This window comes from Choloepus didactylus, chromosome 21 (genome assembly GCF_015220235.1).
Source record: "Choloepus didactylus isolate mChoDid1 chromosome 21, mChoDid1.pri, whole genome shotgun sequence".
NCBI classification, from domain to species: domain Eukaryota; kingdom Metazoa; phylum Chordata; class Mammalia; order Pilosa; family Megalonychidae; genus Choloepus; species Choloepus didactylus.
This window is the reverse complement of record NC_051327.1, coordinates 37,359,222-37,372,617: the sequence shown is the minus strand read 5'-3', so window position 1 is coordinate 37,372,617 and position 13,396 is coordinate 37,359,222. Positions and strand designations below refer to the sequence as shown.

Here is a 13,396-nt window from a genome sequence, read left to right as displayed (position 1 = left end):
ATGCAACAACATTGATGAAACTTAAAGACATCATGTTGAGTGAAATAAGCCAGATACAAAAGGGCAAATATTATATGATCTTACTCCTACAAAATAATTAGTAAACTCATAGAGTCAGAATCAAATCTCATAAAGTCAGGGGCTGGGGTAGAGGGAGGGAATGGGGAGTTAATATTTAAATTGTACAGAGTTTCTGTTTGGGTTGATTGTAAAGTTTTGGTAATGGATGGTGGTGACAGTAGCACAACATCGTGAATGTAATTAACAGCACTGAATTATATGTGATTAAAAGGAGAAATGTTAGGTTGTATGTATGTTACTAGAATAAAAATTTTAAAAAAACAACATAGGACTGTGCAACACAAACAGTGAGCCCTATAGTAAATGATGGACTATAGTTAATAGTACAATTATAAAGATGTTCTTTCATCAATTGCAACAAAAATGTACCACACTAATGCAAGATGTTACATGGGAACTCCATGTTTTATGCACGATTTTTCTGTAAACTCATAACTTCTCTAATTAAAAAAAAACAGTATTGAATGCAACTGTAAAAAATATATATTGGTTTCCGTTTGGAAAAAAAAAGCACATTGAACTGTCCATCAACAGATGAATGGATAAACAAATATGGTATATCCCCACAATGGAATATTATTCAGCCAGAAAAGGAATGAAGTTATGACATTGCTACAACCTGGATGAACCTTGAAGAGATGGTGCTTAGTGGAAGAAGCCAGTGTCAAGAGGCCTCATATTATATGATTCCATTTATATGAAATGTCCAGAGAGGGCAAGTCCATAGAGAACAGGAAGGGGATTCGGGGTTGCTCAGGGCTCAGAGGACGGAGAATGGGGAGCGACTGCTAACGGGGATCCCGTTTCTTTCTGGGATCTTGATAATATCTTAAAATTGTGGCAATGGATGTGTGTAATATACTAAAGAAAAAAACACTGAATTGTACATTTTAAATGGGTGACTTGTATGGGGTGTGAATTAAATCTCAATAAAGCTGTTTCATAAAAAAATTACATTTTACATGGAAAGTACATGACCAGGGCTGGACCACGAGAGCTGAGGGGACGTGGAGAGGTGATGGCCGGGGAGGCTGGCCACCTGGAGTCTCCAAGCCGGGAAGGTGAGGGTGGAGGTGAGTCCAGGTGAGAGGAGGGCAGTAGTGGGGGGGGCCCGAGAGAGAACCCCGAGCCCAGAAACTTTGCGTCAGCAGACCCCTCGCCTCCCAATGACTTTCCCTGTGTTTTCCAGGGGGCGTTTACGCATCAGGGAGGGGGTGACTATGCCTGAGGACTCAAACATTGAAGAATTTTCCAGTTTTATGAAAACAGCCATTTCCAAAGACTCTCATTTGCTTTGCCCACCTTGGCAGTCGGGAGGACAAAACAAGAAGCAAACCACACCTTCTGCCCTGAGATCTCCGTTTGCAACAGGGTCTTCCCCCTTCACTGGTCCGAAGCCCCCTCCCTCCCTCCTGGGTGGGTGCTAATAATTTTTTCGGAGGCTGCTGATTGGCTGCGTCTTTGCCCTGGAAGCCCCCTCCTCCCCTTCCCGCCCCCTCCACTGAGCCCTCCTCCTCAGGAAAGAAACTTCCTTTCAGGGCTGCTCTGAGCCCCTTGGAGGGGGAGGCTGGTGGCGTGAGGCTCACGGGGATGCGCGGCGATGTCTGGTCTTGTCCTGCTCTGGGTGGCAGCGACTTCGGGGCGTAAGTAACGCTGCTGCAATCCTGGTTCTGCCTGGGGGAGGCGGGTGGCAGCCTGGATCCACCCGGGGCAGCGTCTTTGTAGTCAGACACCCGCTGCCTGTCCCTCCTCTGCCACCCGCAGAGGCCTTTTTCACTGGGAAGTGGGGCTGGAGCTTGCAGGTGGATTTTCACATCTTCCACCAACATCATTGGAAGCTGAGACAGGTGGGGCTTGGGAGCTGCTGGGACAAGACCTCCCATTCCAAGTGATGGAATGCTGATTGCTGGGCTCGCCAGGCCTATTTGCAGGATGCTCAGCCACCTGCAGGGTTATAAGGTGGCATTTGAACATACACTAAGCTGCGCTCTGATGCCAGGTGACGCTGTAGCACGAATTTTTATTCATTGTCTATTTACCACAGCAGGTTCTAGGGCAGCACTGTTCAATAAAAACTAAGTGTGAGCCTGTATGTCATTTGAAATTTTGGGGTAGCTGCATTAAACTAAAATAAAGAAGATCAAGTGAGATCAATGTTTTTTTGCATTTTTTAAAATTAAGATTTATTCACACACCATACAGTCATCCAAAATATACAATCAATTGATCACATTACCATCATATAGTTGTTTGTTGATCACCCTGATGAAATAAATTTTTAATAATGTATTTTACTTAACCCAATATAGGCAAAAGTATCATTAGAAAATGTAATCTCTATAAAAAAAGTATGAGACATATTTTACATTCTTTGAAATCCAGTGTGTGTATTTTATACTCAAAGCATATTTCAACTTGAATGCTAAATTTTCACCGGAAATCTGGGATCTGTATTTAGAGTTCCTACAAGTTACCATTGAAAAAGTAGGTTCACAGGCTTCAGTTGTTTCATACATTCTTGAACGTTTTCCAAGAAGTGAATTGAGTATCCATGTTTTCATTTAAATTAAAATGAATTAAATGGAAACTTAAGTTCCCCCATAACACTAGTGCATTCCAGGTGCTCAGGAGCTGCCTGTGGCTGGTGATGCCAGCAGTGGGTCGCGAAGTCAGATCCAGTACTTTTTGTGGCCGTAGTGTCTTCTCAGTGCACACTAAGCACTCGGTGAACGTGTGCTGGCTGAATAAATGCATGAGCGGGGGTCAGAATTGACACCTGACAAGCTGAAATGCACTCAGTGGCACTTCTTGGGTGCAGAGATAACATCGGTTTCAGTGAATTTCTGATCTCTCTTTAGAAGTGGGTGAAAGAGTGATTATTTTTCAAAACTGTGTTTTCCCCTCTGTGATTGCTCTATTAGGTGGGATTATTGGAGGATCTGTGTTTTCCCAGAACTTGTTTTTTTTACCATTATTATTATCTAAATGTTTTTTTTTTTTTTAAGTGCCTGAGAAAGAGAAGGGGAAGTGCCTGAGAAAACATGGGTGGAGCCACCGAATGTTCTTAAATTGCACCCAACCTCCGGGGCCCACGATAGATGGCGGCTTGCAGGCTTGGCTGCTTCCAGCATAGGCAGGCGGTGAAGCAGATGTAGAAGTCGTTGGTGGGGACAATGAGCAGAACACTGGGCTTTTGCACAACCAGGAATTTCACGATCATGCATTCAAAAATATGTTTGATTTGATGTCCAGGGTCCAAGGTATCAAAGAGTTGAAGGAGAAAGGTGGAAGGAAAATTGATCAGGTTCAATGTCATTGAACTGTGGTTTAATCCACTGGTATTCTACTTTAATGCAAAGAGGATTTTGCTACATGAGCCAAGATATGCAGAAGAGAAAGCACAGCGAAATAGCCTGCCATGTTCTATTGTTTCTAAGGGTTCGAACAAAAATAGTATAAAATGCACTTACCATCATCCCCCCTCTTTGGGGAAGCATTTTGTGTGTGTGTGTGTGTGTGTGTGTCAAGGGGTTAAACAGGCTGGCATGTGTGGTGGGTATCTATCGAGGCAGAGTTGGTGATTTCAGGGATGGGGGTGGTGCCATTGAAAAGGCTTCCTATGAAAATGGCAGCAGACGAACCCCTGGCTCCGGGAGGGGATGGTCAGTGCCCAGGAGAGGCCCAGACTCGTGGCTGAAAGAAAGGACAAGAGAGGACTGAAAGGACAAGCCAGCACTCACTTGTTTGGGGGTGTCCAGGAGCCTTAGCGGAGGGCTGAGGTGAGTGGAGGGAGGGAGGGGTGTGGACCCTTCCCAGGGAGGAGGGTCCGGGTGTCCTCAGCAGCCTGAGGTAGGGGGCCGATGGGGCCCCGGCCCTTGTCTGTCCACAGGCAGGCTGTCCTCTGCAGGGTAGGTGGTGGAGAAATGACAGGGTGTCACAAAACCTACCAGGCACAGCTGACACTCACAGGGGCACCAGCCACTGCCACTGACTGCTGCAGTTCTTGGTTCTGCCTTCGTTGGTTCATACACTCATTTATGCACTCACTCATTTATGTTTTCATTGTAGTGCAGTGGTTAAGGCTGCAGAATGCCTGGGACTTTGTGCCCTGGGACAAGTCTCATAAAGTCTCTGTGCCTCAGTGTCGTCTTCTGTAAAATGGGGCTAGTAACAACCCATGTCTCACGGGATTGTTGGGAGATTGAATGGGTTTAATACATATACATATGGCTTAGAACAGTGCCTGGCACACTGTAAGTGCCATATAAATATTAGTTGTATTCATCCATTTATTCATTCCCATCTCTATTTGGGACTAGGAGCCGAGGATACCGTCTTAAATCAGTTTACAAAAGTTACAAACAAAACAGGGTGCTAAGGTAGAAACTTCTTGGTGGAGGACCTGCTCTCAGGGGTCGGGGAGGTGGCGGAGAGGGCTGAGAGGCAGGCAGGGGCTGGCTTGCTGGGGCTTGCAGGCTGTGAGGATTTTATTATGAGGGCATTGCAGGGGGAGGGTTGGGGGGAGACTCGGACACCGTTAAGCAGGGGAGTGACATGATTGGATGTATGTGTTTGAAAGATGATTCTGGCTCTGGGTGGAGAATGAATCATGAACACAGGAAGAGTCGTTAGGAGGCTATTGTAAGTCATCTGAGCCAGAGAGGATATGGCTTTGCCTAGGGTGTTAGCCATGGAGATGGAGACATATGGGGGTGGAGGGAGGGAGGGAGGGAGAGGAGATGGATGAATGAATGGAGGGATGGACGGATGGATGGACGGATGGATGTAGACCTAGAATTGACAGAACTTGCTGATGTATTGGATTGGGGGCAGTGATGAGGGAACTGGGTGGAAGCAAAAATGACTCCCAGGTTACCAGCTTGGGCAATCGGGAGGTAGTGGTGCCAGCACCCCAGTGGAGACAAGCAGGTTGGCTGTCATTTTCTCTCCTTGTTCCCTCGGTCCTCTGGTCCCCTAAATGTCCTCTTTCACAAGCAGGTCTGTGGCCAATGGGGTGGGGCTACCCCATGTCTCCTTCTGGCCTTGCCCTGCTTCCATCCAATTTGTGATTTCAGAAATTCCAGATTCACCGGTGGGACGGGCAGCCTCCTGCGTGGTTGCATGTGCAGGTGAGCAAGTAGCAAACCTCTCGGGGCCAGGAGCCTGGGACCTAATGAGACTGGGCTGGGGTGCAGAGCGAAGCTGACACAGTGTCATTTGGAGCAATCGCAGGGGGCCTTGACTTGCCCCGAGGCCAGCTGGGAGAAGCAAAGCCAGTTCTGCAAAGGCCAAACACCTGAGCTATTACAGAAGCAGACACAACCCAGAAGTAAAGCCTTAAGCCCTCCCAGCCCCCAAGACAGTGGGAATTTTCCCTCATACCCGTGGAATAAACATCTTTGGCCATGATAATTGAGTTGGTGTCTTGGGGTGGGGCAGATGAGAGAACCTGGGGGCAAATTCTTTGGAAAGAGAGAAGCATCTTGGGAACTTGGGGTGTGGTTATGTTCTGAGAAATTGAGAGGAAAATTTTAATTCAATTGCCTGCCCTGGGGTAAGGTGGGGTAAGGTGGGGCATCGTAATTAACACTTCAGTTCCTTTCCTAATTGGTGCGCCAGGCCTGAACAGAAGGCCCAGCGTTACAGAGCCCTCTGCTCCCCAAATCAGCTCTTTCCCGAGCAACGCCAAGTTCATCGAGGCAGCAGGTGAGGGGTCAGGTTGCTGGGGTTTGAATCCCAGATGTGCGTCCTTGGGCAAGTTATGTAACCTCTCTGAACCTCAGTTTCCTCTTCTGTAAAATGGAGAAAGAAGAGTACCCACCTCTGAGATGGTTGTGAGTGTCCCACCCACCCCCGGGCATTTTTGCAACGTCTGGAGACAACTGGGAGGGGGGTTGTGGCTAGAGATGAAGGGTGCTGTTAAACACCCTACAATGCACAGGACAGTGTCTCATAACAGAATTTTCCAGTCTAAAATGTTAATAGTGCCAAAGTGGAGACACTTTGGTGGGGATAAAGTTCTTGGAAGAAGACCTAATATTTATTAAATGTTCATTGTTACTATCTTTTATTTTTTCTTCACCCTCATGGGAGTCTGCAGACACCCAGCTTCCCCCCAGCTGAGACTGGGGGGAGGGGAGGTGGGAGCATAGATGCCTCTCACCCAGGGAGGACTGGGGCCCAGAGGAGGACGGCTTGTCAAGGTGACTGCTCCTTCTGTCTGCCCTCCAGGCTCAGCCGAGCCCCCCATCCTGGTGGGTACAAGACACAACTATCACTTTTCCACCAACACCTGCACCAACCTGCAGGGGGCCCCAGAGAGCGGAAGTGGCCTCGGCCTCCAAGGCCTGGTGACCCACGATGTGCTTGGCCCGCGCGAGACGGCCTTGCGGGTGAGTGCCTTTGGGCCACGGGAAGTCGCAAAGCTGGGGAGGGCCCGGGGGGAAGCCACAGCCCCTTGAATTTCCAATTTGTCTGATAAATAGAAAGGAGCTTTCAGGGGAATCTCAACTTTCAGTAGGTGGGACTTATGGGCGTAACATGGGGAAGTGGCGCCATTTTGGTTGTAGAAGCTGCCACGGTGGGCTCAACGGGGGAGTGGCAGGCATCAAGGAAGGAGTGGGGGTGTTCTATGGTGTGAGAAGAGCCACAGGATGGAGACAGTCTGTATCCTTGGGAGAATTGAGGGGTGAGCAAAGCGAAACCAAGTCAAGTCCTTGTAGACAAAGCAATGGACTGGGCTGTGGAAACACAAGGCCTGAATGGGGCCTCCAGGCCGCCCTGGGCCCCTTTGTACTGGACACTGGCCTTGCAATGGCTCAGTCCACAGGCTCCGGGTAAAGACACATGATGCGGTAGAGCAGTGGTGTTAGTCTTGGGTCCAATGAGTTGGAATGGTGAGCTTAGACTTACTCATTGGCAGTCAAAGGCTTCTTTTCTTCAAGGTCTTCCAGAAACTTCTCTCTCTCCCATGTTCTTAGATACGGACATGCCTGCCCATTCCCCTCACTCCCATTTCTGATGACTATCATGTGTTTCCTAGACACACCCTTCCACCCTGTGTAAATGGCCTTTTAGTTTCCACCAAAGTCTTATCTCCTACTTGTAAGCAATTTTTGAACTGGCTGGAGTACTTGCTGACAAGAGTTTCTCAAAATTGCTCTGTTGTCTTTTCATGTAGAGGACAGGATGGAGTCTTTGATGGGGTGGCCCTGAGCTGCCTTGAATTCTTAAACTATCCAAAATGTGTGTTCCAGCCGGAGCTGCCTTTTTATTAGAGTCCTCAGCTTCGTTTCACTTTCACCAAAATACTTGCAGTTATTTTTCTCTGAAGGGCCATTTTTCAGAAAGCAAGTTGTGGGCTGCTGCATTTTTATTCGTTTGTTTTGTTTTTAGCGTTAAAAAAAATGATGTCAAATGTTGACAAGTTTATAAAGAAATGGCTTATTTCAAAGATATTTGTTGAAAATGGAAATTTTATAACCACTTTGGAGGGCAAGCAAATAAAGATACTTTAGCATAAGTAGTGCAAAACTCATAAGCGTTCAGAACAATGAATTTTCACAACCTGAACACACCCAGCACCAGATTACAAAACAAAACATAACCAGCCCCAGAAACCTCCTGTGCTCCCCTCACCTCTCCCATAGATTAATTTTGCCTGTCTTTGATCATCTCATTAAAGGAATTACCCAGGATGCTGTGTTTTGTGCATAGCTTCTTTCGTTTAGCATTATGATTGTGAGATGCATTATGTTGTGAGTAGGGGTAGGTTGTGTGCTCTTACTCCGGCTACATTCCATGGTGTGCATATTCCATAGTTTATTTATCCATTGGGTTGGTTTGGGTAGCTCCCAGATGCCTGCTGGGGCTGTTACCAATAGTGCTGTGAACAGTCTAGAACCTGTCTTTTGGTGAATGTACACACACTTTTCTGTTGTACTGACACCTGGAAGTGGAATCATTGGGTCATTCAGCTCTGGTGGATACTGCCAAACAGCTTTCTAAGGTGGTTGTACCAATTTACCCACCTGCCGGCAGTGTGTGACCACTCCCCAGCTCACGTCCTCTTCAGTCCTTGGTTTTGTCTTTCTTCGTTTTCACCATCCTGGTGGGGGTGTGGCAGTATTTCACTCTAATATTAATTTCCACTTTGCTGTTGTCTAATGAGGGTGAGCCCCTTTTCAAATGTTTACTGGCCATTCTGATCTCCTCCTTTGAGCTGTGGCTTCTGGGTAATCAGCCTTTCTCATTAGCTAAGGGTCTCCATTCTGCATAAATTTGTGCTTAGACAAAATTGCAGGTTTTTTTTTGAGTCATGGATGTTCTAGCTGCCTGGTGGAAAATGAAACATAAATGTAGAACCCTCCCATGGGAAGACGGTTCAGCTAGTACAAAAAATGGATTTCAACTAAGTGGTCAGACACTAAGTGGCATCGGTGAGTGGGACGAGGGATTCATTGTCCAGGAAAAATCTCAGTGCCAAGTGGACTTCAAGCCTGGGTGGTGGGGAGATGACAGCTGCCCTGCTGGGGTAGGAGGGCTGGTTTTGAGGAGAAGAGAGGAATCGAGTTTTAGATGCAATGAGTGGTGATTAGTTACTTTGAAAAAGTAAAATCAGTTGGCTGAGAAAGGAGAGTTATAGGAGTGATTTTGTTTATTTTTCATTGTTAGAAAGTCTTTTTTTTTTTTGGCATACACACACACACACAACCATAGGGACAATGGGACACCCAAGTCTTTTATTCCTTACAGGGTAAGACTTTTGTGGTTTGCTTTACAATCCTAGTGTAGTTTTGTTTGTTCCATATGACCATTGAATCCTTCACCCAAATATCCAGGGCATTTTTTGGACAAAATGAGAAGCCAATGAAAATATTTTGAACATTTATTGGGAGCAGTAGGTGCCTGGAATTTCAAATGTTTGCTACTGTAGACATTCGACTTGCATCACCCAGGAACTGGAGCTTTTCGCCCAAGGGAGGCGTATTTTCTGCTGAGCCATGTCGCACGCTTGCCCCTGAATTTCTTTGTGGCTGCTGGAGAGGTCACCAATGCCCAGGGCTTTCGGCTCAGCTCTAAGACTTCCAGGTGACAATCGTCCTGGGGTCGAAGGTGGAGGCTCTGCTGGCATTGGAGAGCCGGAGATAGGATGCCTGGCCTGAAGGGGCTGAAGATGTGAGCCCCACACTCTCCTCCACAGTCTGGGGGGGGCTCTGAGTGCACCAAGGCAGATTGGGAAAACCCACTTAGGTGACTACCCCCCGGCCTCACCAGAGGGATGCTGTTCCGGTTTGCTAATGCTGCCGTTTTGCAAAACACCAGAAATGGATTGGCTTTTATAAGGCGGGTTTATTTGGTTACAAAGGTACAGTCTTAAGAGCATAAAGTGTCCAAGGTAAGGCATCACCAACAGGGTACCTTCACTGGAAGATGGCCAATGATGTCTGGAAACCTCTGTTGGCGGGGAAGGCACATGGCTGGCGTCTGCCTCCTCCCAGGTTGCGTTTCAAAATGGCATTCTCCAAAATGTCAGCTTCCAATGGCCGTCTTCAAAATGTGTCCCTCAGCTGTAGCTGCTCTGAAGTTCTTCCGTTTCTGAGCCCCTTTATAAGACTCCAGTGAAATAATCAAGGCCCACACTGAATGGGTGGGGCCATGCCTCCAAGGAAACATTCAATCAGAGGCCACACCCTAACCAAAGGTGTCACTCACATTTGGGTAGGTCACATCTCCATGGAAACAACCTAATCCAAAGGTCCCAACCTAATCAACACTAACATGTCTGCCCCAACAAGATTGCCTTAAAGAACATGGCTTTTTCTGGGGGACATAATACAGCCAAACCAACACAGATGCCATCTTGGGCAGAAGTTAAAGAAGTTTCCAATTTTGTGTCTGGCCTTGGTAAGCATCCCCACCAGGCCAGGGACCATCAATGAGGACATTGGGAGTTGCCATGATGTAGGAGCCTTGGGTAACTCCAAACAGCCTCAGGTGGCTTTCTCTCACCCCATATTTCCCTGTCACCCCAGGATGCTTCTTCCCCCCTTTCTGGATTTCATGTCTGCCAAGCACACCCTTGCCATCATCCTCAAGTACATTCCAGAAGACACTGGGTGATGGGGCCACCAGACCCACTGAGCCTCCCACCCCCCAGTCTGCCACAACGGAGATTTTCCTGGACACCCATGTCCTCTTGCTCCCCAAACTAAGCCCCTCTTTTGTCCCCTTTTGTGACTCAGCCAAGCCTGGAATTACCCCACTAGTTTGTTACCCAGGACTTAGGGTCGATGGCTTTGAAAGCCCGTCAAGCTGGCCCGAAGACACCCTGTCTCCACAGATTACTTTTCCTTTTTTATTGCAAATTTATTTGTTAAGAAATAAAGCCTTTGTCCAGGGATGCCGGGATGGGGGATGCTGGGAGGGTCAGACACATCTGCGCTGAAAGGCTTAGGGAGGGAGTCCTCCAAGGCGGCAGCCAGGGCTATTGTCCCGGGCCCTCATCAGAAATGCTAAGTCTGAAAGGTCGGGACTTGTCAGCTTCTTGAGGCCGGAGTGACACTTGCTATTCTGGAAGCAGTGGGGGTGCCATTAGCATTTCTCTGGCCAAGGCCTGGACCCAGGAAGGCCCCCAGACTCCATTTGGAGCTGGAGAGGTGACAGTAACCTCCTGGGGAGGTAGGAGTGGGGGCTGTCAGGTGGGGTTCAGGGACCTTGGCAGTCTTCCCTTCATCTTGGAGCACCCGTCTCTTCTGGGGGTACATGAATGTGGGGACTCCTCCTTCCGCCCTCCCAACACCACAGACACACAGACACAGGCACCGTTCTGCCAGGTGAGGGGTGGGCAGGATGAGCATTCAATTCCAGTCCCAGCAAATCAGTGGGTTTGCTGTGTGATCCTGGGCCAGTAGCTCCCCGTCTCTGGGCCTCCTTTCCTTGTCTCAAGTCTCTTCCAGCTCAGAGTTTCTGAGGCCGTGAGGCTGGAGCCAGGGTGCTGGGGTTCGAATTCTACCTGTGTCCCTGAGCAAGTCTGTCATTGCCGGGGAGTGGGGAGGAGGATGTCCTGGTGGGTTTGTTACTGGGATTAGACGAGAAGCTTCTAGAGAACACACCACAAGGCACCCGGCACTTGGGAAGGTCCGGGGAGCTCAGCCCTTATTCTACTGCTAAGAATGACGCATGCGCACGTGTAGTTTTTAGCCAAGCGGCCACAGGGCATGGCACAGCCTTGAGCAAAGCGTTGGGTGGTCCCTGATCCAGAAGTTGCTGGGAAGCTCATGGGAGGAGGGAAGCAAGGCTGTTTGGGGGAACTTGGGGTACCCCAGGTGCTTCCTATGGGGGATGATCTATAGGAGGGAGGTGAGGCTGGGGAGGGGGCGGCAGGGCAGGGATGTTGTCCCCTCTGGGGTGAAGAGGTGCAGTTGGGGGGATTGGAAGCTGACAGGCGGTGGGACTGAGCCCTGGGGGTGTGGGTGGGGTGTGTGAACGACCGGAGCCCCGCGTCTGTCCCCAGCGTCCCGTGTCCCCGTGCGGAGCCACAGCCTGCCCGCCCGCCCTCTGCCCGCAGCGCAGTCCCGGGCCGCTTCCCGCTGGGTTCGTCCTGCGCCCGGGACATGTGGCCTTCCCGTGTCCCCGCCTGTGTCCGCGCCCCGCCGGGCGCTGAACGTGAAGCGCGCGGTGCTGAGCCTGGGGCGCCCCGACGCCCGCAGCCCCCGCGCCGGCCACGAGGTGAGGCCGGGGAGGCTCGGGGCCGGGGCTGGGGCTTCGGGGAACAGGGACCTGACCCCCACCCCACCCTCCCCCGCCCCGCGCGCTGCAGGTGGACGTCCTGGGCGAGGGTCCCACCGCGTCCGGCTGCGCAAGACCCAGGACCTGGCCCGCGGTTCCCTGCGCTCCCGGGCCCTGCCGGGGTGGCGGTCAGTGCCCGGGCCGGGCAGCCCAGCACGTCCCTTCTCCTCCCCTCCCCTCCCAGCTCCTCCCCACCCTCCTCTCCACTGTCCTCTGCCCTCCTCTTCCTCCAGCCTCTCCGTTCCTTCTCCTTTCCCTCTCCTTTCCCTTTCCTCTCCTCTACCCCCTTCTCCCCTTCCCCCACTTTCTTCCTTCTCTCCACCCCTCCTGTGCCCTCTCCCTCCCCCCTTCCCCTTTCTCCCCTCCCCTCCCTCTTTCTTCCTCCTCTCCTCCTCCCTTGCCCATCTGTCCAGGGCACCACGCAGGAGAAAGTGTTTGCGTGAGGAGAGCTGACCGCCGTTAGCATTGACTGCTGTAAAGCCTAACGTCTGAGAGGGAGGTGCGGCCTCCACTGACGATGTGACAGTTCTTCATTGTCAAACTGAGCTTTGGTTGCTACTCTCCTTGGGGGGCTGTTGGCTGGGCTTTCTTGCTTCCCCTTGTCCTTCTCGCCTCCTGCCAGCCTTCCTCGGGTCTGATGTGGGACCTCGCTGCCTGGCTTCAGGGGTCCCCGGCTGGGTTCCCTCAGAGCCGGGACCTGGCCTGAGCCGCCTCGTCCGCCTGGGTCCAGCAGCCCTGCCTGGCCTCCCGCCTGACCCGCAGCCAGAGTTTCCAGGCTGGCGTGCTGAGGGGGGCCTGGTGCACCGAGCTGGACACCATGGGGCCCCTCTCCGAGGAGGAAGTGCTGGGCAGTTGCAGACCCTTTCCTCGCTCCCCTTCTTGCACCAGATGTCCCAGATCTGGCTGCTGCAGGTGACTTGAAACCTCCCTGGTGACCTCCACCCTGGAGGCAGGCGTGAGGACCCCTGAGCCTGGCAGCTGCCTCTGGCCACAAAGTCCCTCTCTAGACATTTCTGAAAATGGCCATAGTCAGGAGAATCAGACTCTTCTTCTAGAAGTTTCTCCGGGCTCAGTTGGCTTCAACTTGCCTCTTTTTCCTGGCTTGTCCTCAGTGCAGATGGAATGTTCAGCTCCCCAGATTTTTTGGGTGAATTCTCCTTAAATCTGATGATCCCTCAACCTGTGCATTTAGGGGGAAACCCACTCAGATTTCCTAATTTTCCAGAAAGTTCTTGCCAACACATAGCAGAGCCCGTGAAAAGAACAGGCTCGGCCCACGGAAAGAACATGAAAAGATCTTTCTCATGTTTGAAAACCAGTTATTTCCTTTAATAATAAAATACGAATGAGCCTTATTGCTGACATTTTTGAAGGATTCACTCTTCATGACCCCAGGAGGAGGGTCCAGTTATTAGTTAACATTTTTCGAATGAGGAAACTGAAGCTCAAAGAGTTAAAGTGACTTGCCCAAGGACATACAGGCAGGAAGAGGCACAGGTAGAGCCAGGACTTGAACCCTGGTAGT

At 50.2% G+C, this 13,396-nt stretch overlaps 1 protein-coding gene across 1 annotated transcript in view; it reads left to right on the top strand.

The window, feature by feature from the left end:
• The first annotated feature begins 4,859 nt into the window (after positions 1–4,859).
• LOC119517245 overlaps positions 4,860–13,396 on the top strand; it is a 119,137-nt gene continuing 110,600 nt past the window's right edge. Inside the window, 8 exon segments of the mRNA XM_037813807.1 lie at positions 4,860–5,210; positions 6,313–6,533; positions 6,651–6,661; positions 10,116–10,199; positions 10,888–10,916; positions 11,597–12,024; positions 12,602–12,707; positions 12,710–12,783. Coding sequence (XP_037669735.1) covers positions 5,060–5,210; positions 6,313–6,533; positions 6,651–6,661; positions 10,116–10,199; positions 10,888–10,916; positions 11,597–12,024; positions 12,602–12,707; positions 12,710–12,783 — 1,104 coding nt within the window. The 5' untranslated portion in view covers positions 4,860–5,059.